This window comes from Apteryx mantelli, chromosome 19, assembly GCF_036417845.1.
Source record: "Apteryx mantelli isolate bAptMan1 chromosome 19, bAptMan1.hap1, whole genome shotgun sequence".
NCBI classification, from domain to species: Eukaryota; Metazoa; Chordata; class Aves; order Apterygiformes; family Apterygidae; genus Apteryx; species Apteryx mantelli.
Window position 1 is genome coordinate 16,485,382 of NC_089996.1, and position 27,814 is coordinate 16,513,195.

The 27,814-nt window shown below is 49.2% G+C and overlaps 1 protein-coding gene across 1 annotated transcript in view; it reads left to right on the forward strand.

The window, feature by feature from the left end:
* The first annotated feature begins 630 nt into the window (after positions 1-630).
* SLC38A10 (solute carrier family 38 member 10) overlaps positions 631-27,814 on the forward strand; it is a 38,427-nt gene continuing 11,243 nt past the window's right edge. Inside the window, exons 1-11 of the mRNA XM_067308131.1 lie at positions 631-772; positions 1,897-2,014; positions 5,605-5,650; positions 7,696-7,789; positions 9,050-9,193; positions 10,982-11,106; positions 14,498-14,600; positions 15,422-15,604; positions 17,563-17,674; positions 18,154-18,260; positions 25,283-25,436. Of these exons, the coding sequence (XP_067164232.1) occupies positions 674-772; positions 1,897-2,014; positions 5,605-5,650; positions 7,696-7,789; positions 9,050-9,193; positions 10,982-11,106; positions 14,498-14,600; positions 15,422-15,604; positions 17,563-17,674; positions 18,154-18,260; positions 25,283-25,436 (1,285 nt within the window). The 5' untranslated portion in view covers positions 631-673. The remainder of the gene's footprint in view (positions 773-1,896; positions 2,015-5,604; positions 5,651-7,695; positions 7,790-9,049; positions 9,194-10,981; positions 11,107-14,497; positions 14,601-15,421; positions 15,605-17,562; positions 17,675-18,153; positions 18,261-25,282; positions 25,437-27,814) is intronic.

Consider the following 27,814-nt stretch of genomic DNA (forward strand, 5'->3'; position numbering starts at 1 on the left):
GGACCCCTCGCTCGGCGGGGCCGGGGCCCGCTCCCACCCGGCCTCCTCTCCCGTGTCCTCGCAGCTCCCCGAGCTAAACCCACGAAGGGGAAGCTCCGCAGGGGCCCTGCCAAACCCTCCCCAAATGTCCGCCCGGGAGCTGGGCCGGGAGGCCGCAGGGCCCCGGGGGGACGGGGAGGGCCCGGGGGGGACGAGAGGGCCTGGGGGGGGGATGAACAGGCCCTGGGGGGGATGGAGAGGCCCGGGGAGGACGGAGAGGCCCCGTCTCTGGGGTCCCCCATGGGGTCCCCCATGTTCCCCCCCCTCTGCCAGCCCGCCCAGGAGCAGCGAGCGCAGTCCGCCAAGGCGGCGGGAAGAGCCGCCGCATTTTTGCTTATCCCCCCCCTCCCCCCCGCAGCGCCTCTCTACCCGGCGCGTCTCGCTAGCCGGCCCCCCGACTTCCCGGAAGCGCCAGCGGAGCAGCGGAACCCGGAAGTGCCGCTGTGGCCGGTGCCGGGGCCGGCGGCGGGGCGCGGCGGGCTCCCGCCATGGGGGCGGCGGGCGGCTGAGGCGGTGGCTCCGCGCCGTGGGGGCTGCGCGCCCGGGAGACCCCCCCTCCCCCTCCCCCTTCCCCTCCTCCGCTCCCCCGCGGCCGGGGGCCGCCCCTCGCCCCGGGGTTCCCCCGCGGCGGGCCATGGCGGCGGCGGCGGGCTCCAACTGGGGCCTCATCATGAACGTGGTGAACAGCATCGTGGGGGTGAGCGTGCTCACCGTGCCCTTCTGCTTCCGCCAGGTGAGGCGAGGCGCGGCGGGGCCGGGGAGGGGGGGCCCGGGGCAGGGAGAGCCCCCGCCGCTGCCCCGGTGCCCCTCGGAGCCGCTGGCGCCCGGGCGCCTGGCCTCGGCCGAGCTGGGCCGGGAGGCACCGGGGCAGGGAGGCTGCGCCTGAGGCGAGCGGCGGCTCGGTGTCCTGCGCTGTTCGGCGACGAGCGGTGGCGGGGGAAGCGCTGCAGGTGGAGACGGGGTGTCTCTCGCGGCAGACTGTCGCTTCTTCTTTGTAATGAGGTCGCCGAGTAATCGTTTCTGCCCCTCTTGCAAGGTGAGGCGGGGGGAAAAAGGAAGAATTCGTCCCTGTGCGGGCTCTGCGGTGTGTTCAGCTGGCTGGCGGGGAAGCGTTTGCAAACCAGCTGTTGACCTCTTGTGCTAAGAGGTGAGCCGTGGCTTTGCCTGTCTAGGGGTTACCGTGATCCCCGGAGCCACGGCGAATTCGAATAGCAATGGAGCAAGTAGTGGCTGTGATTAAGACCTGGGATCACCTGTGCCTCTTTAAAGTCACTTGTTTAAAAAATGTCCAGTGATTAACATCTTGTGCTGCAAACGGGTAGATCAGCAAGGCAGAACAATGCTAGGAAGTTTGGTAGTGAGCTTGGTAAATTGTTTATACCAACAGTTCCGTTTTAAAAAAAAAAAAAAGGTTGATCAGAGTTTGAACCTCAGGATGAAGAGCGATCTCTTTTTGCGTTATATGAACCTGTTGAGAGTTGCCGAGGACACGGGGGGGAGGGGATGCCCTGATACCGGCGGTGCCAGGGCACAGACGGGGGGAGCTGTGGAAGTTCTGCTCCACAAACAGCTCCTGATTCACTCTTCTAGGCTTAACTGGCGCGACTGGGTGTTGTGGGAGACAGGTGGCTGCTGTGTGTCTGCCTTGGACTGCGAAAAGAGGGAAAATTGAACTCATACGTCACGTTTTTCCTGGCCGCAGTGAAGTCGAGGGAACTCCCTTAACAGGCGAAAGTGTAGCTGAAAATGTGTGAGGGAGTCTAAAGGTGATAAGGGACAGCAATAAGACTGTGTGAAATGACTTACTTTCCATCTTGTGCTTGTCTTTTCTTCCCGCCCCCCCTTTTTCCTTTCCAGTGTGGCATTGTCCTGGGAGCTCTGCTGTTGATTTTCTGTTCTTGGATGACTCATCAATCCTGCATGTTCCTGGTGAAATCGGCCAATCTCAGCAAGCGCAGGACCTACCCTGGCCTTGGTGAGAATTTTCAGCTCTGAGGCTTTTTTTTCTTTTTTTTAAACTGCGGTTTTACTTTGACCTCTTAATTTACAACTTTCATACTGATATTGTTGGAATATGAAATGGTTTCTTGATGTAGTTTTCAATCTGTGTTTTGTTCCTCTGTCAGTCTCTTCCCCTGCTCCATGTCCCCAGGGGAATATGAGGGTTTAATTCTGCTCTTGACAGTGAAGTTAATAGGCACAGAATTGTTTTGACTCTGCAGGGCAGGGGAGGAGATGCAGTGCTGACTGATCAAAACCCAAGTTTTCAGGAGCTGGCGTAGCGGGTGTCTGGTGTAAATTATTGGTCTCGGCACGAAAGCCACGAGCTTCCCCACCCAGTGTGCTGCCGAGGACATTGGGTTCTGCCAGCAGAGAGCCTGGCATGGAGCTTGGGCTGCCTGGATCTGAGCTATATGTGCATTTATGGCAGAGCAGGGGGAGCAGAGAGGAAACAGTGTGCAAGGTTCCAAGTGGCCAAGAAAATAAAAACATCTGCAAGATTCATGTGTGGGTTTTTGGCAGGGTCTGCCAGCCCTCTTCCTCAGAGTTCGTCTCCTCTGCACTGGCGCCAGCATTGGTCTCTGTTTATGACCTCTCTTCTGATTCTGACTAACTTGGGGGGCAGGAGAGGATGGCTGGGTTTGAGTCCTCTCGACTGGCATATGAAATGAAGGGCTGCCAGTCGGTAAAGTGTCCTCTTACAAGGATTTTCTTACTTCTTTTGGGGAGTAGGGAGTTGGCTGGCATTGCTGTCGGTAAAAGGCTTAGCAAAATGCATGGCTCGCTTGGTGACTGTGCTGTTGACAGATGGATCCCCTCGGTGCTCAGAGTGCCCAAGGTACTGTTATTGAGCTGCACAGTTTAGCTTCTGCCAAAATATATCTGCTAGAAAATGAAAAGATTAAAAAGTTGTGTGGTCTCGAAGGCTGTGCCTCCGATGCTGGAAGGAAGCCTCAATTAGCATGGAGCCCTCAGGTAGCATCTGACTTGGCCCAGCCACTCCCATACCAGCTGCCTGGATTGCCTCTCCCTGCCTCCTTACAACAAGTCTTTGTGTGCTGCTTCCCCTTTGCCGAAGTACAGAAAGTCCCCTTCACCTTGGAGCGTCTCCCAGGAAGAAGGGATCCTCTGCGCTCTCTGAAGCCAAGGGGCTCGAATACACAGAGGGCCAGTAATGCTTCTAAACTTCCTGGCACCTCCTGGCACACAAACGCTGGCACTGAAAGAAATGCATCCCCTTCCTCCCTCCGTTTGCCCTGGGAGAGGTGCCACCGGGAGCAGCCAGAGGAGGGACAGCGCTGGGAGGAAAGGCAGCACTCCTACAATGCATCCTAATGCATCAAGGTTGAGCAGCTCCACACAGACAGCCTTTGTCACCGTGTGCTTGTGCTCTGGTACATCTGCGAGAGATCCTGGCAGCCCCTGCAGCTGATTCTGTGGGAGGCTTTGGCAGTGCTGAAAGATGTAAGAAAGTTTTGCAAATTAACTTCAGTCAGCCAGTCCCTTCCGGAGGAACACTGAGAGCAGTCGTTACAACTACAAAAGAGCCAGGATCGTGGCAGGCTAATATCTAGCCCAGACATCTTCTCTCTGCAGCACCATATGCATGAAGGGATTGGTTATTAAAAATATTTTGCCCTTCAACACCTTTCAGCTGCACTGTGTGGAAAGGAAGGGTCTTGGACAGATGTGTGAACAGGCGGGGAAGCGTGTGTGATTCTGAGATGGAATTTAACCAGGAGATGAGTTAATGCCTCCCCCCCACCCCTTACAGCAGCTGAAAGCGGCCTGGGTCTTTGCAGACTCTTTGTGCTCGGTACTGACACCGTCAGCAGCATGCTGCACCCCCCTGGGAAGCAGTTTGGCTCAGCTCCCTGCAGAGAAAAGAGCTGAAACACAGGTTGCCTGTTGTAGTAACCACTTTTGGTTTAAAAGGGCATCTCTAATTACTGAGCCGATTGAGCTCTACCCAGCTTGTTAGGCATCTAGAGATCCCGTTCCAAAGACATTTGACTGTACAATATATTTTATAGCCATCGTCTCCTTCCTCCTTGAGAAGATAAAGGATCCAATTTTTCTAGTGTCCCCAGATGGGGACATCTGGCATAATGTTTGAAGGTTTTTTCGTATTAGAACATCATTTCAGAATAGCCAAGGAGACTGATTGTTTCTCAGAATCTCAAGCCTAGACTATAGCCGGCAGCTGTAGTTATTATCTGGAGATACCTACATTTCTATGTGATGTAAAAAAGGAGCTTGTAGGAACAATGCAATAGCAGTAGTCCTTCTGGAGATTGGTTCATTAATGAACCAGTCTCCGGGAGGGATATTTTTCCTCTAGCTGGTTCCTCTTTCTTTCATACCTAGTCCTTTGATACCAGCTATCTGACTGAACCACTCGAGGGCTGTTTCCTTTTTCCGTTATTGTTGCAAGTTCCCAAACAAGATGAGAGCTGGAGACTGAAGTGGTGCAGCCTCTCTTCACACTCGGGCAGTGCGTGTGGTTGCGGCAGTCTTCCACCCTGTCTATCACCAAGCCATTGTCTATTTTCAGCGCTACCCTGCATAACAGTTCCGTTTTGTTCTGCTGTGGGTCTCTTACCATGCTTTTTTCTCATTCTATGGGAGAACATCCCGTTTCCTTAATTTTTAGCTTTAGTAGAGTCCAAAGAAATCAGTGTTTGTAAGTTAATATTTAAAATAATAGAAGATGCTTCCAGAAGTGAATACCGTTTCTTTCCTGGCTGACTCCGGTAATGTGTGCCCTACCTTGAGAGAACACGAAGGGGGAAGCCAGGGTGGTGGTTGTTTTTGTGTTGGTCCTCTGCAGTTAACACTGACAGAATCAAGCAATGTGGTCTGTATTTGGAACTGGAGGTCTTAATTCCCGTTCTCTCCAGTAAGATAGATCTAAAAATACAAGCAGAGTTTTCTTGGCATTTTCTTTTTATGAAAAAAACCCAATGATTTAAAGACTACTGATCATTTTCTGCTACAAGCTACAACCAAAGTATGGAAAAAAAATGTCTCTTGGCAGCAACCTTTTGGTGTGGGTTGTGAGTACTGGGTATTCTGGGTATGGAATTGAACATTCTGGGCACCGTCTCAGATCTCCCATCCAGCAACATCAGGCGGTTCAGTTATAGTGGGAAGATAAAAATAAAAATGAGAGTTTGATTGAAATTTCGTACTGCAGTAACTTTTTGCCACACAGCATCTTATACATGCATATTTTCTCTTCTGCGCTGACTTTCTTTTAATGGTTGCCATGTGTGACTGCTACTTCACACTACTTTTTTTTTTTTATGAAGTAGAAAAAAAGAACCTGCTTTGTATCTTTCCCTCATCTTTGTTCTTGTCTTATGTGGCTTTTGATTTGTGGAGGGCATGTCTGAAAAAGAAAATGGGAGGGTGGGGAAGGGAATCCAGCCCCAAAATACAGCACCAGCGGGTTCCCGCTGAATTGTTGTTTGTCACTATTATTGTTTAATTTCTAACGGATGTATGTGACCCGTTCTGGACCTTTGTTTCACTGACTACAATGGTTTTTTTCTTTTATGCCAGCATTTCATGCCTATGGAAAAGCAGGAAAAATGTTGGTGGAAACAAGGTAATATGCTCCTTATTTAAAGTTTGAACAGTTTGGTTTTCTTTAATGACAGACGCTGCTCTGGAGCCTCTTGTGGCCTTGCTGTGTTCTCATTTCTTACGCTCCTGTTTTCTCTGGTCCCAAAAGTCTTCCTTGCTACCTGGAATTTGAACAAAGGAAGGGAGATCACCTAAGCGTAGCTTGCACATTTTGCCCTCAGCACATCCCACTCTTTTATAAGTGGCAAAAGGAGTCCTTTCCACCCTAGTAGCGGAGCCTAGAAGTCAGGGAACGAACTCGGATCTCCTGCTCTGCTGTGTGCACTATGAAATCGTGGGCATGTAATCTGTGGCCTCTTTCCAGAGGTGAAATGCCTGCCAAGATCGCCGTGAGTTAGTGGGAGAGGGTGTGTTCAGTACCTCTGATCCACCCGTTAGCTTCTCTGGTTTTGCGTGCTCCTCACAGGGGGTCCTGCCTCGCTCTGTAAGACGCTAGGCTTTAGGAAATGCCTTGTGGGGAGGAATCCAAACTCTTTTTCAAGATAAGAGGTTTCTAGCTTGGCAACTGCCCGACTCCTGTTCCTCAGGCCACCCCAAGGCGAGTAGCAAAGCCCTAGCAGGCCGCGTTTGGCGGTCCTGCTGAGGTGGGGCACCCTTGCAGCACTGCTTTTTCCAGCAGAGGTTCTGTGGTGGAGGCCTCCCGAGCCCTGGCCGGTGAGTGGTGGGTGCTGGGGCTCTCTCTCTTCCCAGCTGCAAACTGCTGCAGAATGCTAAAAATACACAGAATATTTCTCAAATGTTACTTGTCCGTGCAAGCAATTGCTGTAATTGCCACAGGGATGTTATATAATTGGAAATGAGAGGGAAAGTGGTCCATGCAGTCATGAATGGGAGGAGAAGCAGTTCATGAAACAATCTTTTTATTGAAGTGCGGCTCATTTTGCGGAAAGACGTTTGAGAGCTGATTTGATATTGAGACTTTCATGGTAGACCCTCGCTGCTAGGGGTGGGACTAAGAGACCTCGGGCTGATTCTCTTCCACACTTTTCTGAAGGAAAAAAGGAGTTCTTGCCATCTCTAAGGTCTGTTTCTTCTGTGCCTCCGAACAGCAGTTAAACTACATCTCTAGCAAAGATATCACATGTGGATGTGAGGTGGATGGAGCTTCTTTGGCTTTTATTTTGTTAGGACTGAGTGCAGAACTGAAGGCCTGCCTTTCATAAACCTGAGAAGAGAAGCATGGTGCCTCCACTGTAGCACCCGCAGGGCTCCGTTCCGATGCACAGCCTGCTGCTACGGCTGTGAGAACAGGCTCGCGGCCCCGGTATATTCCTGTAAACAGAGAACCGACTTCATTGCCGGCTGCCAAACGTGTTTTCAGCATGGAAACACAGTGTGGGTTCCCCAAAACTTGGAGCCTGTCTTCGCCATGACATGCCAGAAAGTTGTGCTGAATTAGAGGGTGGATGTGCTCGCTCGGAAGCAAGGCCGGCTGAGGCTGCTTTACCTCTGAACACAAGTGAACAAGTGATGGCACAAGGTTTTAAGTCACTTTAAATGTACCCTATTAGCTGTTTCAGTTTAACTTTTTTGAATGTTCCTAGGTAAATGGGATGTTGCAGTAGGATCCTAGGCGATCTCCAGATGTTGCAGTTGAGTGTGCAGTGTAGCCCTTGATCTTATCTGTGCTAAAACCTTGTCTGTCTTTGCCAGTGACTGTAGCAGCGGGGTCTCTAGTGTAGACATGAGGTCTGTCGCTCCCCGTGCGGGAACCGCAGCCGCCTCTGAGCAGGGTGTTAGTGCTGTTCGCGTTGCTAATGTGCAGTCAGCACCGGGCTTCCAATACCCACAGCCTTATTCATGGCAGCTACAGGCAATGTCTCCAGAAGTCTCTGAAGTAGTTTTAGCATTAACAAAGTCTTGTCCTGTAGTGAGAGCTACGGAGTATGAATCTGCTGGAAATGTGGCTGTTGTCACACACCTGCCCAGGAGCAAAAGCTGTGCTCCAGGGCCCCTGCTTCAGCTTCCTAACTTCTGTGTGATTTTTTTGTTTGTTTGTCTTTACAGCATGATTGGGCTGATGTTAGGAACTTGCATTGCTTTCTATGTTGTGATTGGTGATTTGGGCTCCAACTTCTTTGCCCGGCTGCTTGGATTTCAGGTAAATACATCCTCACTGTATTACATCAATGCAGACAGAGTTATCCAAATTCTTCTGGTAGGTGTACTGAGCTGTGTGTGCTTTAGAAACAGCAAAGAGTGTCCTACCTTAATAGTGTGTTCAGGAAGCCACGAGGTGATGTGGGATCTTCTCACGGTAAGCATTAGTGGCGTGCCTTGTGAACAGAGCGTTTTGCTCTATAAACTCCTGGAAGCCCAGGCTTGTGGGGAGCAATCAGATGTGTAAAAGCTCCAGCAAGGCACTTCCAACAAAGGCATTCTTTTGAAATTGGTCTCTGTTAATTCTAGAATAGTTTCCTGAAGGAGATGGTACTTCCTGTCTAATTCTTGCCCATAAAGGGTAGTGACAGACAGTTCCTCTGTCTGAGCTCTTATTCCCTTGCAGCACTCTGGTTCAAGTGGGGGTGTTTTGTCCCTTCCCCCTTGATGTTTTGGTGGCCAAAGTTATTGTGCACCTGCTTCCCCTTTAACATAAAATATGCTCTTTGATGACCCCAGCGTTGGCTGGAGATGTGCTGTGGCAGGAGGCTCTCTGAGGTGCTCCTTGTGGAGAGGAGACTCTTGCTATTCTTCCTGGAGAGCTGCGAGCCGGGGCACAAGCAGCAGCACTCGGAGCTGGGGTAAGGGCAGTGCAGGGAAGCAAAATGGACATGCAGAAGAATTTTGGCGGGGCCGTTATCTGCTCTGCCTGATGCTGCTAAGCTCTGATTAAGGGACTGTGAAGTTAAAAAGATGCGTTGTGGCTGCAGCCAAATTAGGTATTAAATATTTCCAAGCATTTCAAAGTGTTCTGCTATAATAAATACCAGTGTGAGGTTTTTGATTAATTTTATGGATCAGAATTTTCAAGACTTCAATCTCTTGTTTCCAAAGTAAGTTTAGTTTTCATTTAACTGCATGGAAATACTCGAATAGCTTGTGCTGGATTAGCATTTAAACACTCCCCCCCCCAATTCTTCCACTTCAGAATGGACCTGTCACACACTGTGTAGAGCAACAGTGGCACCCAGTGACTGTGTAGGCTAATCACAGACCTAGCCAAAGAAATGGCAAGCTTTCAGTATCATTTTTTTCTTTAAATACGTATAGAAACAGAATTTTACATTCCAAATCTGTCCTGGTTTTACATTCTTTCTCATTCTGGAAAATTAACCACATCAGTGGGAGTTGTTTTGCTAATTCTGTCAGGTATTTTAAGTGTGCTCCACGCTTCAGTTCTTTATGTAGGTCCCTTTTCCAGGTGTCTGGCAGCTTCCGGATAGTCCTGCTCTTTGCTGTCTCCCTATGTATCGTTCTTCCATTGAGCCTCCAGAGGAACATGATGGCTTCCATACAGTCATTCAGTGCCATGGCTCTGATCTTTTACACTGTTTTCATGTTTGTGGTGAGTATTGATGCTGGGAATACTCTTCTCTTTATTGGACTAGCACAGATGTTCACTGGCTTATCCTGTGTGGACAGCCTGCAGTGCAGGACTCGAGTTTAAAACGCTCTTCCTGGTAAATAGTGCTGATATAATGCATAATGACTAATCTAGGTGCCCGTTCACTTAAGCTCATGAAGGTGAGAATATACAGACTGTAGAAACTGGACAGTGGGTCTGTCCACTGCTACAAATTCTATAGATCGTGGTAACCAAATCAAATTGTGGCTTACACTGCTTGTTGGTGTCTTATGCAGTTTAGGGCTCAGAACTAGGGGAAAAGTGCCTGGAAGCAGAGTGACTTTTATCATATATATATATATATATATATATATATATATATATATATATTTTTTTGCCTTAACCTCAATGCTTCTGATGTTTACGGGGGGGCTGATTCTTGTTAAGAACACAAGATTTGTACTTTGCATGCTTTTCTGCAGCTGATGGTTAACACCTTTCAGGCAGTGAGTGGTTTTATTTCTCAGACACCAGCACTTCTGTTTCTCATGCACTGAAATAAACTCTCAGATCTGGTGCATAGGATATATTTGTTTTTAGATTTTTATGGAAGAGTTTCACTTTACTGAGATAAATGGATTCTTGACCATTTAGATTAAGCAGGGTAAGCTGAGAGTTATCCAAAGCTTTCTCTGTTTGGCTTGGCCAACACGAATTGTATAGCACCATTTTCTGATAGATGGAGACTTTCACTTGTCTTTTAATGACTTCAGTTTTCACCTCTTGGATGCTTGTGCAGCTTAGTCTTGGAGTCGCAGTCCTGTCTCCCCCAGGTTTCAGGCCTAGGAGAGTGGAAACAAAAGGAAGGAGGAGAAGGGAGAGTGGAAATTCTCTCTACTTACCTTTGTTTATTTTGGTTAGTAGGTTATACTGGGTCACGCTTCTGAGCTTTCCTCTGTAATGAGGCTGGAAACTCTAAATGAGCGTGTCTTACAAAACCACTGTGTTCCAGGAGCTGTGCCTTTAAGAAAACCACAACATTTCATCAGAGTTGGCTGCACTAAAACATAATCTCTAGGGATTAGAAAACCCCCATTCAGGCGATATTATAAACAGGCATTCAGACATATTTACCTTCTGTTTCCTGTGCAACCCAATGCCTGCCAGTTCCCCTGTCAATGGGGCAAGAGCTCTCCTAGCCCCGTCTGGGTGCCTTGCTCTCCTTGCTTTCATGAAGTTTATCCTTGTATTCAGGACACTGGTGGTGTTAAATGGTTCTGGAGTAGCAGGGTGCAGGTGGAGTCCTTTTTTAGGAACCTTTGTCTCTCTCCATTGAACAGGATTCTCCAAGGTGAACGTCGTTTCCCGTTTGGTTTTAAAAAACCTGTTTAAAAAAAAAGTGCAAAAAAACTGCTGAGAACAATAATCCTCGCAGTTAAATGTGTCAGGGGAAATTGTTCCACCCTGGTGTGTGCTATGATGTCTGATGGCATCAAACAAGGGGGAGCGCCATGTATCTTTTAAAATATACCCTAGGATCCTTGGTGGCAAGGGACCTATTGAGACTGCTGGGAGCTTTATTAAAGCGTGTGGGTGTGTGTGGGTGGGGTGGGGAGTTGGGGGATTTCTCTGATAGAGATCAGGCTGTGATACGCAGTGTAAGCTGTTCCTCAGACCTGTCTCACGTTGCCTTTTATCCCAGCGCTGGTGCTATTGCTGCCGTGCTGTTTGCTTGCCATGAGGTTGTTTTGAGTTGAATCTAACCCCTTTTATTTCTCTCGGCTACAGGTTGTACTATCCTCTTTCAAGCATGGCCTCTTCAGTGGGCAGTGGCTGCAGCGAGTTAGCTACACGCGCTGGGAGGGCATTTTTCGCTGCATCCCCATCTTTGGCATGTCTTTTGCCTGTCAGTCGTAAGTACCTGCCATTATCACTTCTGGTGGTTGTGGTGTGCAGTGAGTTTTTGTGAGGGCAGAGGGTCATGAGGATCTGCATGGGATAGATACCATCTGGTTTCCTATTTCATTTTAATCAAAATATTTTACAGCCTGCTGAAGTACAGCGTCTCATTCATTTGTGACCCTTTTGTTACCTAGATGGGGGAGGGAGTTATATTTCACTCGGGAGTTGTTGTACTTGAGCAACATAAGATCATTTGGGCCAAACAGATCCTTAGCGTCATGCACATTGCTTCTGGTACAGCTGCATGAGTGATGAATTTCTCCCATTGCTTGAAGGGAGTGATTTAGTAGCAGGAAAGACAGCAGGGCTGTGTCGCTCCTAATGGCCGCAGGGCCCCTGCAGGGTAACGCGCGCACGGCCGCAACTTGGTTGAGAATACTCGGAAGAAGATTGCAAAGTCGTCGACTTTGCGTAGGTGTTTGCGTGCTTCCGCTTACCTGCTTTTAAGCAGGGCTTCCCTTGGCGCATGGAGGAACACGATGGCAGACCAGGCTGTTTTATGTTTCTAGCAGCATTACCTTCTCCACCAAAATGGCAAGTGAGCGATACGTGCCTGGCCAGAATAGTAACAGACTTTAAATAGAAGTGTAAATCCAAATGTGGACACGGAAAAGACCATCCTTGTTTGGAAGGCTGGCAGAGTCGGGCTTTCCCCCCTGTAGTTCTAGCAAACGGGTAGCATGCCAACAGTAAATGAATGTGACAGATAAAATTTGTTCAGACTGCTGTGTTTACACCCACATGCAAGATCCAAATCATCATTTTCCACTTATCGACTCTCTTGGCAGCTTGGTTCCTACCCGAACGCGCTCCAGTCTTGCTGTTTAATGTCTCCATTACAACTGGCGAAGGGAGTTGTATTCTTTTACAGCTTCACCTTGTCAACATTTCAGAGTTTTTAAATTCCAAAATTTTCCTTTTTCTTTTGGTAGCCACACAGTGCCCAGCACAATTTTGCTGGGAGTTGGAAATGCAGGGAAATCGTTTGGTCTGGACCAGTGTGCACATACCTAAATATAGACTCCATTACGGCACTTACGTGGCAAGCCAAACCTAAATCTGTGCATTTTTTTCCAAGCATCAGAGCAATATGCTGTCCCCAGCCCAGGCAATCTTTACAAGCATGTTACTCTTGGCTAGGTAGGTTTAATTTTGCTAACCTCTGAATTGCCTTTTAAAAAATAAATAATTCTAACATAAAACAAAAATCGTTTTCCTTCAGCATGTAAATGCAGCATACAGTGAGGACAAATAAATGCACTATTTTTCTCCTAGCTTGAAAATCTGACCCTGCTTTACTTGTGAGTTCAATACCCTTCACTCTTTAAAAGCTATCCTGTTGTTGCTGAACTTGCAAAGTAGGTCACTCCTCTACCGTTATGCAGCATGGAAATTTGCTGTGGAGCTGAGAACTGGAAACGTGGGGACTGAAGGGTTACTCCTGTCCCGGCCTTTCTTTGTGGCCTTGGTCAAGTCCCTGAACCCTCTGAGTAGAAGTGAAGCGAGTAGGGCTTTCCAGGCTAATTTCTGGGGTTGGTTATACTGGTGTAAGTGGATGTAACACTGCTGAATTCACAGCAATAATAAAAGTCAGAATGCTGTTCATTACCTCTGTGAATATCATTTCCCTGTGGGCTGACGAATGTCAGTCGTGAGTTCAGAGGAACACGATGCAAGGTGGTCATTACGATGAAGACGAACAGTTGGATATTCTGAGATAGCTCTGGCCAGCTCTGAGGCAAGGCTGTTTTTTCTGAATCTAGTCTTGGCACTTGTGCTGACTTGTCTACTTCCCTATTCAGGAATAGGGGGATGATTTAAATATCTGCTTTGCATGCTCTTTGAGGTGCTGTTATTAGAATACATACAGTGTAACAGATAACATGTGGCGCATTCATCAGGGAAAGATCCCTGATCCTTTGCTGGCCTTCAGCACAGTCATTTTGCTTAAAAATAAACCCCAAGCACGTCAGGGCATGCTGCCTATTTTGTGCTTCTTGCCCCCTTGCCCTGCCTTGAGAGCTTTTGATAGTCAGCAGGGCCCAACGGCGCACTGTCAGGGTTTGAGGGACTCTGCCGTTCCTGCAAACCCAAGTTGACTAAATGGGTGCTGTTATGTGATCGCAGGAGGCCTGGGTGCAGCTGGACTTCATGTGGCCCTTTTCCCCACGTCGCCGCGTTGCTGTTGCTCCTGCAAAAGCATAAACCTGGCCTTACTGGCTGCGTCGTCCCGTGCGCTGCAGAGCCTTGCTGACCTCTCTTGTTTCCCCTCTTTCTTCTCCTTCCTGGGCCTGTACGTTTGGCTGGCCTCCTCCTCCTCCTCATGGGGCTAAAGTCCAAGACACAGTCAGTTAATCTAGCAGAGGTCGCTGTATGGAGGGCACGGAGGAAGCCGAGAGACTCCTTGGGAAGCTGGTCTCTTCGGTCCTTGCCAGTAAACGGCTGTCGCAGTGCTGCATTCACAGACCCTGCGCGTATCTCATTGGTTACTTTAAGCTGATGCTCGGCTTCCTTTGTGCAGAACCATTTGACGTTAAGGGATTAAGGGTTAAGGATTTCTTCTGCTTGGCCTCAGCTTGACACACTTTCTGTTAATGGCTTTTTGCCCACTGGAGCTGGGGATACCCCCTTCCCTGCTAACTGGATGCACCCCCCACCCTTTCCTCTTGAGAGTTACGTCAGTAACATGAAGCCAGGATGTGGCCACTTGAATTAAAGTAACAAGAGGTTAATGAGTTGCTAAAATATGCACCTGATGTCAAAAAGTGCATTCCACATGCTTTCCAAGTCTGTAAATACCCCAAATCCCGTGTAATTGGCGCTTCCAGCTTTCTATGAACTGAGCTCTAGCAGCAGCACTGAAATATGACAGGCGCTGCATTTAGTTTTGTTTGTTTAACTTTTCTTTTAGACAGTGTGATGCTCTAACCCTCTTCCTGCTTTTACTCTGTAAACACTGCGTTGCTTTAATTATCAGCATAGAGAGCTCCAAGAACAATAATCTCCAATGTGCTGCCTGGCCTGGTGCCACTGGTGTTTCAGTGGAACAAATGGTCATTCATTTTGCAACACTTTTGAACCAAAATGTTTACATCACACGTTTAGCTCCACGTGGTGGGGTGGGGAGAGCAGGAATATTTTTGCAACACTTAAAGTTATGAGTGTTCTGAAATCTCTTGGCATTAGCAATATAAATTGTGGAATAGCAGCGAGTGTTTATGCGCTATAGGGGGAAGGTGTCAGGGATTCTTTGCTGCTGGGCTGAGGCAGGGAATGTGCTCGAGTTGGGTTTTGCGCTCTCTCTGTGGAAAGTTTCCTCAAATAATTTACCTTTTTCTCCAGTCAGGTCTTGCCTACCTATGATAGCTTGGACGAGCCATCTGTTAAAATAATGAGCTCCATATTTGCTTCTTCCCTAAATGTGGTCACCACCTTTTATATTACGGTAAGAAATTTCCCCTTCTCTTTCCTTGCCCCTCCAGAGCATGACTTCTGGCGATAGGGATGATAATTTATCTTTGGATGGGGCTGGTTTCTAATTATCTGTATTTGTTCTGAAAGGTAAGTCATTTTGCTGAAAGCAAAATGAAGTGGGAGGTGATGTGCTGAACAGTGCAGGAGGTGTTTGGAGAGTCCAGGTTTTCAGCGTTGCACGCCTCCCTGGGTGGAGACAGTGGAGACCCAGCCGTCACTTCATGCACATCAGCCTGGGGTCTGCCTTCCAGGGCCTGACCTGGCACAGGAGGTGCTGTGCAGAATTTAGGAGAGCTTCTTTTTGGCCTGTTGCAGTTGGAAAGATGTGAAGAAAGTTATGCATCATAAAGTACCAGTAAATAAAACTGAATTAATGATTCCTGAGAAGAGCCTGCCCCTGTGAGCTAGGCTGCTGCGCGTAATTGTTACAGCTCCTCCTTCATTGGAGGAGTTGGGTCTGTGGGCCTGGCAGGCAGCACAGTATCGCTGCTTAATGTCATGGCGGTGACAGCTTTCCCTCACTGCAGTGTCCTTTATGAAAGCCCCCTATGTTCTGCAAGAATCTTTCTTCTGTTTTTAGGAAGGACCCACTGTTCTTTAACTGCCCGTCTCAGTTTTCAGAAGTGTTGCAGCTATGGCCCCTGGAAAGCCTCTGTGGAGGTTGCCCCAATCTTGGCTGGCTGGTCTTAACTCATAGGAGGCTGCTGACCCCCCCACCCTTTTTTTAAGAAGCATGTATGAATGTGCCTTGGAAACAAATCCCATCCGCTCACTTCCCCTCCTGCCGGACAGGTGGGGTTCTTTGGCTATGTGAGTTACACTGAAGCCATTGCTGGGAACGTCCTAATGAACTTCCCTTCCAACCTTGTGACGGAGATGATTCGAGTGGGGTTCATGATGTCGGTAGCTGTGGGGTTTCCGATGATGATCCTCCCCTGCAGACAGGCGCTGAACACCCTTCTCTTTGAGCAGCAGGTAAGATCCTCTTGTGTGGTGAGGAGCAATGGGCTGCCTCAGCGTGCACCTTTGAAACTTGCTTTTTGAAGGGTTATTGTGACTATTTGGCTTCAGCTGTTGACTGATGACTTGGGTTACAAATGTGCCTTGGCGCTGTGAGACTCCATTGACAACAGCGTATTTCTGACTCGTGGTTGATGCTTGCTATTCAGAGGGATGAAGCCTTAACTCACAGTGAAATTGTAAGTGTCTGGTGTGTGGTAGCAGCGCAGCAGGAGGCCCATGGCAGTCTGTAAATCCTGCTCTGCAGAATGGTTAATCTGTGCTACTTTGAGGTTCTTGTCCTCTCTGCAGAGGAATTTCGTGGGCAGAAGTGCTAGGGTTGTGAGTCTGAAGCTGCTAGTGCTCTGCTACACCCCAAGTCATGTGGCTGCTACTTCCCTGCTCTGCTGGTAATTTAGGCTCTCACTTACAAGTGTTACGCAGTTTGAAGCTGAGGTGGTTCTCCCTTTTGGAAGGAGGGAGAAATGTGTTTTTAGAAACAGAGGAGCCTCCTTATTTCCCGCTGCTCCGGCTGGCATCCTTTTGCTGACCGACTCGATCTTGCTTTGAGTATAGCTCAAGCTTCTGATCCTGGCCTCAGAGACCAGCACAGATTCATTTCTCCTCACTTCTGTGTGCTTGCTCATTTCTGCCCTTTTATTATTATTCTAATCCTTGCACCTTCCTCAATAGTTCCCTGAACAGCCTTCTATTCAGGTTCAGATGTCCCCTTCCTCCAGTGCCTCCCCTGGCTGTTCGGTGCTGATCTGGTGCAGCAACATGCCTTGGAATACACCCCTCTCCCACACATTCACCTTTCCCAGGGTCAGATCTTCAGACAGCCTTTGTGACTATAGTTGGTCTGTCTGACTTAGACTGTAAGTCCCTTGTGGCAGTAGCGTGTTCTCCTCTGTGTATTGTACAGCAGTAAGCATGCCGATGGTATTCAGTAAATAACAGTAAGAGATTGTGGGAATGTTCTGAGGCCTTTGTGTATCCGCATAAATAGAAACCTCTTAGGGCAGGAAATAAAACTCAAGCAATTTATAGCTCTAAATCCTGCCGCTTCTGCCTGTGAGAAGCCCCCGGCGCTTTTCTCACGTTGGGAGGGTCTGGGGATGGGGAAAGACTATTGGTGAAAGTCAGCGGGCGCAGAGAGTAAGCGCTGGCAACACTTGGGAAGGCCTCAGTTCTCGCCTGGGCTCTGCTCATCGCTCTTTGGGATTTGAACGTGTTACTTTGCTTCCAGTTCCTATCTGTGCAGCCAGGAGAGTGGGGAACTGCCTGTTCTTCAGGGCATGTAGATTCGCTGTGTCCTGTGCTTTCCACGTCTCCTGCCAGGGGAATGTGGGGATGGGATGGGAAATGGAGGGCATCTGGAAAGCCTCCACTATCAGTTGCTCCCAAGCAGGGCCATTCATCCTCTCTGAAGTCTGGCTAGGGTGTCTTCTGTACAGTCAGAGGAGCTGATATTAAGGAATGCTTTGCTGTAGCAAACACAGAGCTCTTCCCCCATGACCATCCTTCCTCCTGCCTTCTCTGCTGTGCCTTTTTCTCATGCCCTCGGCCTTGAGGCTGTTCAGAGAGACTGAGTGGCAGCAGCACTGGCAGAAGGATCTGACTACAGCTGTACAGTTCACATTTGAGGCAGGATGGAAAACAGCAGCTTTGGCTTTGTGCCTCCTCTTCACTCTCATTTTGAAGGTTCAAGCTGCAGTTGCATATTAAAACTGCTCAACCACATCTAACTGCCCCCCCCGCCAGCCTTCACCACTCTGGAGACCACCGTGTTCGGGTGAAACTGCCGCTGTTCAGTCCTTCTTGGCCTCTTCGGCCCCACCGGCAGAGGCTGCTGGGGTAATTGCTTTTGAACTGTGCAGGTGCAAAGCAGGGGCTAAATTCATTCTCTTCCCCTCCCACCCTTTCTCTTCTAGCAAAAAGATGGTACCTTTGCTGCTGGGGGTTATATGCCCCCCCTTCGGTTTAAAGCCCTCACACTGGCTGTTGTGTTTGGAACCATGGTAGGAGGCATCATGATCCCAAATGGTGAGTGAGGTGGCGGGGGACAAGGATTTGGTTGCTTGATTACTTTCTGTGCTTACTTTTATTTGCTGCGCTCTCTTTTCCATCCCGCACCAGGTCTGGTATTTGCAGTGGTAACTCAACATTTGAAGCTTTTCCTCCAAAACTCTTAGAGCTTCCACTTAGCTCTGGCACTGTGTGAATGCACAGGGCTGCGTACAGTGTGTGGTAATGAGCAGGACCTCTGATCCCTGGGGGGAGAGGGGGGGGCGTCATGTCTTTGCTGAGGAAAAGCCTCTCAGTGCTGCGCAGCGGTGTGAAGTTGCTACCAGCCGCTTGAATGCAGCGCTGGTTGCAGCGGCTGGCGCTGCCCTGGGCAGGGATCGCCCGTCCCGCTGGGCTCGCGTTGCGGTCTCCCTGGGGACGCAGGCACAGCCGCTGGGCGTTGCTGCTCCGGCTGCCCCGGAGGAGGACCCTGCTGACTTCTTGTTCTTCTTTGCCAGTGGAAACGGTCCTGGGCCTAACAGGTGCTACGATGGGAAGCCTCATCTGTTTTATCTGCCCAGCTCTTATTTACAAGAAGATCCACAAGAATGCCCTTTGCTCACAGGTCAGTGCTCGTGCTACTTGACATCCCCCAAGCCCTCTGTAGAGCCTGGGAACATGCCTAATTTGGCTGCAGCAGGGAAACTGCTCAACAGCTCTTCCAACCTTCCAGTCTGCCCCGTTACAGGTGGGAGCCGTTGCGGTTGCCTGCTCGGAGCAGAGTTGCTCACGAGCACGCAGACAGCAGAAGAGGAGGTGCTGGCTCAGCGCATGGCCTGCCTTGTGCTAGAACACCACCTCTTCATCCCTCCAGCAGCAAGCAAAGCATTAATTTAATGCATAAAATGCTGCTTCCGGCCCCCTGTCAGGTAGGCTTCAGTTCCGTATCCACAGAATGAGAAATCCAGGCAGCATATAAAACCTTAACGGGCCTTACCCAGCCCAGACAGGTTGAGATGTAAAATAAACAAGGTTTCTCAGCGATGCGGTTCTTGCTGCTGACCCTCGGCTTTCTGGTTTCAACCAAAATAACAATAAAAAGGAACACACACATAGAGGTGTTGCTTCAGGAATTGATTTTTAAAAAATCGGGGTCATTCAGAGGCTATTAGAAGTTCAGCTTTTCCTTTTGCTCCAGTTTGAATTGGCCTCCTCAGGGACTGAAACAAAGTGTCTCTTTGCTAAGCTTGATCTTTCTGTTTTTGCAAATACTGTGTTTTTATGGAGCTGAAATTAAAATGTTTTGTTTTTTTCTGACAATAACTTAATCCATGGCCTTTTAGCAGGCCTCTGTTCCAGCATTGCCAGTCACGACAGCGCTGCTATGGGAATAAGGTTTTCGGCAAACTGCAGAGTCAGCAGGGGGAGAGCAAGACATTTTTGTGGGTCCTATTGAACTAATGGCTTTTTCTGTGTTTAATGACTTGTGGGTTTGCAAATGTACATGAAGTTTTTAAGCAGGGTGTATTTTTTTTTTTCTTTCCCCATGCTTTCTCCGACACAAGGAAATAGTCCAACTTTCCAGCTTTCACTCTGAATTCTGACACTTTCATCCTAACTTCTTTGACTGAAACCCTAAGCGGGAGTCTGAATGCCAGCTTGGATTTTTCAGGGAAACAAAGAGCACTTTCAAGAATTGCTTTCTATTCCGGCTGAGCCAGAATGTTGCTCTGCAGTGCCTTGTAACTGCACTTAGGATATGCTGAGCTCTTAGACTGGCTGCCTAGAGGCAACTGTCAGCTGCCCGCAGTTGAACACTGGGGCCCTCATAATGCATGACCTGAAATGCTGGTCACAAGACTGGTGAGGAAGATGTTTGTCCTGCAGAAATCCCCACCAAGGATAAGGGCTTATCTAAAGCATCAGCCCTCAGGTTACCCTGGCATTTCAAGGGGCTGGTAGCAAGCTGTCCAGCCTTCTCTTGAATGATCCATCGCCTGTCAAGTTTACATACTTGCTTTGACTGATGCTCTGAAGCATTGCAGCAAGGGCACACCTGTCTTCAGAAATGCACAAGGCTGCAGAACGCCTCCCTGCCTCCACTCTGAAAACTGGATTCTGGGCCCACCCTCTCCTTGCTCCTCCGGGTCTTCTGGAAGGACTCATTTATTCTTTCCCTGAAGCTCTGTCTTTGGTCTCCTCCTCCTTTCCTCCTTTCTTTGATCAGGCACTCCACTCCATCAAAATATGCTCCTGTGAAAAGTGGCAGTCATGGGGGAGAAGGGGCCAGCTCTGGGCATAGCTGTCCCTTCCCACTTTTCTATGTCTAAACGTGTGTATGTTCTCTCTCCCTACCTCCATCATCCTTAAATTTGTTACCAAAGCAACAGACCTTCTCAACTTCAGCTCTTATAATTTCTCAGCTCCGGCTTGCCTAAATTATCTTGACTCTTCCAGTAGTTTTTCTGCATGCGTGCTCTTGCTGAGAGCTGGCTGTTTTATTAAGCCACCTCTGGCTTCAAGCAAAGTCCAGTGGTGGGTAGCTTACAGGGCTGGCAATATGGGAAGTTCAGTGTCACAGAGTTGGAAAGATGGCGCAAGCTTAGGTTAAAAAATAGAGGAGGTGCATTAAAGGTAGTGAAGAGGATTCCAGGGGGAGAGGGATACGGGCAGTCCCAGATGTTTCTTGGCCAGCAAAGAGCACCGGGTTCTGCCAGTGAGTTGTTAATTATTACAGCCGCTGGTCAGTCAACAGCTGGCAGCCAGCCAGGGGCTGGGAATTGCCGCTTGGATTAGGCTATGGGGGTGGCTTAGTTGAAAGCCTTGGTATGTTGGAAAGACGATCAGGTGACGGAGCAAACTAGGGCAAGTTAAAAAGCTTAAATTCAGGCATGCAGAGCTGTGAATGAATTGGGGAAAAAGTCCCCCTTTTTGTGGTTAGCGTCAAGCATGTCCCTGTAAAGGTGCAGGTCCGTGTCCTGCTGCCCTCTGGGAGCCTCGAGTGGGGGGGACAGAGCGAGGTTTGGCAGAGTACTGCTGAAGGTCGCGTTAAGGTCTGTAAACAGAGTGTTTAACTTCTAACAGGAAGGTGTTGGCTTCCCAGTGTTGACACAAGCTTGTCTGAGAGGCCCCTCCTAGGGAGGCCGGGAGTTACTGTTGTCCCAGTTGGGGAAGAGGAGCCACAGAGAGGCTGCTCAAGGTCAGGAAATGACCCCTCTCATCGTGCTCCTATATGAATGGAAAGAGAGATCCCCTCTGCCCTCTCCTCCTCGTGCAGCGGCCAGCACGCCTTCGCCGCACACAAGTTTTCGCTTGCTACAGTTCTTAAAGCGTAGCATCTCTGTCAAAGCGCAACAGAGAAACCCAGGGGCGACCAGGGTTCTTGCATTCCTTCGTGATTACTCTGTCCCTCCAAACTACTTGGTGTCCAAAACAACACAGTTTAGAGGATGTCGTCACCCTAGACAAATGCAGCTTTTGAGTCCTGCTGATGGCTCAGGCGTGGTTGGAGGGGATGGCCTGAGCTAATGACACTTCTGTACAAAGTTCAAGTCATCTTCTGGGAGGAAGGATGACTGAGGGACAGCAACCAGCGGAGGAAACGGACATGTAAAATTCCATTTCTGAATTCCTGCCTGTGCTCAGAGCGCTCCTCTCGGGAGACAGGCCTCTTGCATTGCTGACCTGCACGTCAGAAGAGGTTGCAGCCAGAGGTGTTTGCGCGTACTCCTGTGATGTCCACGTTAAGAGGTGCCTCTGGAGAATGGTCTCTGCCCTCTGTACGTTGCCTGCTCAGAGGTGTGGGGGAGACTCTTCCTGTTTAGGCAGCTTCATTGCAGTCTGCCTGGCTCAGCAAATGCTACATAGTGCAAGAAGTTGCAGAATGGAGGACAAAAAAAGCTCTTTTGAGGCTCACTGCTAGGATGGGGACCCCATGCAGCCATGAGCTGTCCTCCTGGCAGGCCTTGCAGGTGCCAGCAGGAGCCTTCCAAAATAGCGAGTTGACTTTCAGCCTGAGTGTGGCCTTTGCTTTATGTTGCTGGCTTGTGTGTGTGGAGGCATCCACCCAGGGATGGATCTCTGCTGTCCTGCTGGAGCAGCCCCTCCGCAACCCGGCAGCGACGTAGGAGCAGATGAAGTTTCTGTATTCTCGCTGAAGTGCTGTCACTGAGACCTTGTCTCATGGCACTGTATTAAGTTGAAGAGGGAGATAAGTGGCTGCTCTTTTTTTTTTTTCTCTTTTTTTTTTAAATTTCAGTGAGGTCATTTTTGCTCCCTGGGCTGACTGACTGCATGCCTCAGTCCCTTAATGACCTTCATCTACAAATGTGGGGCCTTTAATAATAATAAAAAATAATAAGTAAAGAAAGACCAACCCTTTCAGAGCATCCTGACTTCAAACTGTTCTGATGAATTGTTTAAAAAAAGAAAAAAGCCCCCTGGAAGAGTTTGGGAGTGTGTGGCTCACGTATGAAGGCAAGAGGCAGCTTTAAGTCAGTGCTGCCAAACCTGCTGTAGCTACTAGAGACCGGACACTGACTTTATTTGGTGTGACTGTGCTCCAGTCCCTAGCTGCTTGTAACCGCTCAACGGTGTTCCCCCTCCATTTGCTCTTGGTTCTCCACTCTTCGGCAGCATTGCTCGGGGGTAGGTGGTTCCTCTGCCTGGGTTCAGTTTCTTGAGCCACCTAGTCCTTGCAGCCTGCATTCCTGTTCCTTTGATTGCCAGAGATTAGCCTTGGTAGCCCCTCGAGTACAAACTGCCTGTTTTTACATGTCGTAAATATCTCCATGGAATTCGACCAAATTGTGGACCTCTTTATTCCAGTCTGCGGTTGCTCAGGGGGTAGGTGAGGATGGGGTGGAGCTGAAGGTGAGGGAAGGCTGTTGGTTCACGCACAGCCCAGCCTGTTTTTGAATGCTGCGTGTGTGCGTACCCACTGCTCTGAGAAGCTTACAGATGAACTCCAAATGTTAAACAATCAAAGGGGTTTTGAATCCAAGGCGTTCAGTTATGTGGTTCCCCACTAAGAATTAGATAAGAAACAACAAAAATCCTTTTAAAGCATTTCATATTTTCAGCTGTTTCCTACAGTTCCCTTTTCTCCCATGTGGCTCCTAGTTCCTGCAGCACCAGAATAGATCCTCTTTGTGGAAATGCTCTTCCTCTCTGCCGTTGTTTCTGGAAGACGCTAGCACAGCCTTCTAGTCACAAAATGCATTTCTGCTGGGACTTCAGATTGTGTGAGGAAAGGAAGCGGACAAGCTCCAAGCTGAGGGCAGAAGTGGCAAAGACCTGCTGACTCTGCTTTTGGCCTGAGCAGGATGGCAGGATATCTGCTCTTTGTGCACCCCACAGCAAGGCAGGGACCAGATTTTACTTTTGTTTCCTTTACAACATCTCTAAGATCTGGCCTCTGCTCTCTGACCATGCTGCTAGTCTTGTCCAGAGCTGCTTTGCATCCTGCCAACCTTTTCTGAGGGCATCTTCCTGTCTGCAGAGGTATGCTGAGAATGGGGTCTCCTGGGCCTGTGGCTCTGGACCACGCTGACCTGTGTTTCTGGGTGACCTCTCCCCTCACAATGGAGGAGGGAGAGCAAAATGTTAGCTTCTTGTCCCTCCCTTGGGGTGCCAACGCTTAAACCTTCCCATCCAGTTTCAGTTCTCCCCTTTGTTTCCCGTCTTTTCCTTCCTGCAGCCCGCAGCAGCCTTCAGTTGTGGTAGCAGTGCCTAGCAGCCATTCCTGTTTTTCTCACACTGAGCTGCATCCTTTTGTTGTGCTTTGTGTCAATTGTGTCTTAAATGTTGCAGGATAAGGCTTTTGGAGGAATAGGGGAGAGCGTATAGTCCCACAGGACATGGTCCTCTCACGAGCTCCTGATACCACAAGGCGAGTCAGAATTACCTGTGTACTCCCTGTGCTGTACCTCTCTCCAGAAGGGGCAGGCGGCTTGTTGGTTGACTTCTACTGGACAGTAACAATATCTCGCACCGAAGCAGCATGTTTCTTTTGCAAGATAGAGACTTTTATATGACTGACTTGTGAAGCATGCCTAGCAAGTTGTTCCTGTTAGGCATGTGGTGAAAAAAGCAGTGTCCTCAGCCCAGCAAGCCTGCAGTCAGCATGCACCCAGCAGGGGTGGAGATGGAAACTGGCAAAAAGCAGAAAGAACCCAGCGGTGTGCTGCCTGCACGCCCCGAGTGTGTCGCACCGGGTGCCGGCTGGTTGCAAATAAAGAGAAGATGCAGTTTGCAGCACTGCCGTGGAACCTTTGCTCCCATATGCAGAGCAGCAGAAATGAGCCAGGTCCGTAATGTTGCAGAGCAGGATGTACTTAAAAAAAGGAAAAGAAATTCCTGCATAATAAATACCAGTTTATTGCAAACATTTAACTTCTCAGCTTTGCAGAGACATTTTGTTTTGCATATGATTGTTCCTGTTGCTTTCATGGTCTTGTGCATCTTTGTGAGAAGAAGTTTATGGGGAGACCTGAGTTTCTAGTGGAGGGTGCAGTTTCTTTGCCTGCTATCTTCAGCACAGAGTTTCTCCTATCAGTCGTTCATAGCACTGTAGACTCGTTGACATGCAGACCAGGTTCCATGAGAAGCCCTTACTGTGACAATTGCCATGATTAACTAGGTAAAAATAATATATTGGAGTTTAATTAAATCTTACCAGTCAGTGTTGTCAGCCAGCAATCCATCCACTCAGCTCTTTGAACTGGTACCGCTTTCATTTGGAGCAGCAGACAGGCTTTTGGCAGCTCTGCCACACGAACAGGCAAACGATCCTATGCCCATATTGCTATTGCACATCTTCTTGCTTGTCCTTCTTGCATTTTCCCATGAATTGCCGGCACTCCCAGAGGATTTTTTTTTTTTTTTTTTTAATCAAAGGTGTAGAGTTTCTTATTCTTATGGCTCATGTAGAATTAGACCCTGTAAATTTTGTCTTTTCATAATGATAAAATTAGCTGTAGAAATTTGCCTTTTGGTGGTGTTCTCCTTCTCCTTTATAAGTTAGAGAACTTCAGAGTTCTTCCCTTCTCAGGATCCAGATTCCATCTTACTTTTTTTTTTTTTCCTATTTGGTCTCAGCTCTTTGAAAATCATCAAGTTGCTTCTTATCAGCTTCTTGAGCACTAGCCACCAGGACCTTGTGAAGGTCTTGTTCTTGTTCTGAAAAATAAGAATTTTTAAACAATTCACTAGAAACATTTCTAGGTTGTAAACAGGTCAGTCTGCTGTTCTCAGCCAGATCTGATTTCACGGTGTTCTAATGTAGCTGTTGAAAATACCAGGGAATGAGTCTTTGCAGCTGGACTCTTGTCCACCAGATGCATTTTACTATTCTTATACCTTGTCCACTTGCTTCTGAGCCCTTCTGATACAGGAGTCTTCTTTTCAACAGCTTCCAGCATCTGAAACTATCACTTGCTGATATCTATATCCAAATACAAACCTCAGCCAAAAGCTACTGTTCCTTCCTTTTTGCCTCTTAAAATTTTCTCCTCTTCTCTCACTTATTGACATCTGTAATTGCACTGAGCTTTGAATTGTTTGGAGATACTGTTTGTGTGAAGAATGTTGTATAGAGCAGTCCCATTTGTTTTACTGTGCTAACTGGAGCTCTGACGCACTGTGCAGATTATACTGTGGATTGGCCTGGGAATACTGGTTATTAGTACATACACCACCTTGTCTGCAACGGAGGACACCCCTGTGAAGACAGAAGCAGCGGGCTTGGAGCGCCTTGAAGGAGAGGAGACCAGAATTGACCACGATTCTGTCAAAATCCCAGGTACGTGTCTGCTTGAGTCGTGCCTCCCAGCCCTTCGCCCCAGCTCCATCTCTGGAGGGGGGGGGAAAAAAACCCTGTGGTGGAAGCAGAGTTGTTTCCAGGCATTTCTGTGCATCTTTAGAGCATCCTAGAAACTTTTCCCAAGAAAAAGGTGCGGTTTTGCCTTCTGGAAATGCCTGGTGGGAGCTCTGAGGAGACCTTCTGGAGGGCTGTTCCTTCAGAAAAGGAAGGGGAAGGGAGGGCCCATGGGGGAGACCAGGGCCCCCCTCTAGTGACAGAGCACAGAACTACCCGTGCGGGGTGATAAAAGCAGCTCTGTGAGCACAGCCCAGAGATAGCTCTGTGCTGGCCACCTGTATGAAGGGTGCAAGGAGCCAAACAGGGCTGCTTTCACTGTTTCTGCCAGCGCATTGTCCATGGTTCCAATAACAAGCCATTCATTGCACTCAAAGGTATGTAAATTTATGGGCACTGACTTTTTTTTGGTTGTGAGGATATAAATTTGGATTCGGTTTTAGCTCTGACAAAGCCCGTGATTATGCCTCAGCTTTGTTTACTGGTTCACGTTATTTATTATTTGTTTACTGTGGCCGTTGATAGAATTACGGCCGAACCCTCCCTTCCCCAGCTGCAGGCTTGCCTTGCAAGGCCATCGCTAGCAGGTGTCGTGTGACCCTGTGCTGCCCCTCATCTGTGGCTGTGTCCTGTTTCTTTATTTTATTTTTGTTTGGTTCTGCTCGGGTTTTTTGTTCTTTGGGGGCCTTGAAATATCCTCACAGAGATTGAGAACGGAAGCGAGAAAAGGGCTGTCTCTTCTGGAGATTATCCTCCTCCTGGTTGTTGGCTATGTTCCTGCTGAACAGATTTGAGAGTCTCTGAGACACCGGTGCTGCCTCTGATAACATTCACTCCTGGGTTGCTCTGTCCCTGACGGTGGGGTTTTATGCGTTCACGCTAATGGTTCATCCAAGGCGCGTGTGCCTTCTCAGGCACCGAGATGCCCGGGAACTCGTAGCAGAAGATGCTCTCAATCCCTCCATCATGCACACTCAGCAGGGCTGGGAGGAGGGATGCAATTGAATTCTTCCGTCTTGGTTAATTTTGGAGCAGTAATGGCCAGAGAACAGCTGCTCATTTCAGGAGGGGTTGCTAATGACACGTGTTCTTGTGACTGGGAAAATAAAAAAAAAGTCCCATAAAAGACGGTGTCCGCTGGAGTTTGCTAAATCTCTTCTCCGCTTCTCCGCATGAACCGGGGAGGCAGAGCAGGAAGCCTGCGTTTAATCATCATGTAGCACAGCGAATCTTAAGTTGCCCTGGCGTACCCGCTGCATGTATTAAGAGCTTGTCAGCTTTAGTCCTTATTGCATAGTACTTGATGCTGGATTAAATAATCCTACCTCGGAGGAAGGCATTTTTAGAACTCTTGGCTCATAAACTTCCCAGGGACAAGCTGTGCGGCTCCTAACATACTAACAAGCGCGTTCCCAGTAAAATCCCCGCTTCCTTCCCAATGCACCTTGGTTTGTTTTGTGCTGGGCCAGCGCGAGGGGAGGCGAGCGCCGGGGCGGGCTGGGGGGTGCTCTTCCCTGGGAAGCGGAGCCTGGCTTGGAAGCCTCATCCTGTGGGAGGAGGAAGTGGGATGGAGCAGGGTGAGAACGAGCCGGGGAGAGGAAGTGGAACAATGAGGCCGAGCCGCGGCCGGTGCCGAGGGAGCCGCGGCCGGCAGGACGCCGTGTGCTCTGCGAGCGAGCGCTGCCCCAGGAGAGCCGCAGCCCCGCTCCCGCGCCGGCGCTGCCGAGCCGCGCCGCTCCTGGAGCCGTGCCTCGCTGCGTCTCTGCAGGATGTCGGCTTGACTAGCAATGAGAGGCGTTAAATGGTGCCCTTCTTCCCGCCGCGGCTCCCCCCGCCTTGCCCGACCCGGCCTTGTTTTGCAAAGGTACGAGCCTGCGGCCGGGAAAACACGGCGGCAGCTGCATCCTGTCATTCAGGGCGCGCAGGATGCGGGCTGCCCCGCATCACCTGGGTGCCCTCGTCAGCCCACATCTGCTTCTTATTCCTCGCACGAGGCTTTAGCAGAAACACATGGCGGCTCCCGGGGCAGCGCGCCGCGCTTTGGGCACGTTCCTGGGGCCGGGGCGTGCGCGCGCCCCTGCCCCCAGCCCGCTCCCGCCGGAGCTGCCTCGCTGAGGCAAAGCTTGGGGCTGGGCTGGGCCTTTTCCCATTTTTGCGTTTCACCGTCTGACTTTTGCCTGTCAGCATGTGAGAGGAGTTTTATTGGTCTCTTTGATGTTGCGGAGACCAGAACTGTACAGACTTTCATTAAAACCCTGCCCTGTGGGCCCTGGGATTATGAATATTAGAACATTGCCCTTTTA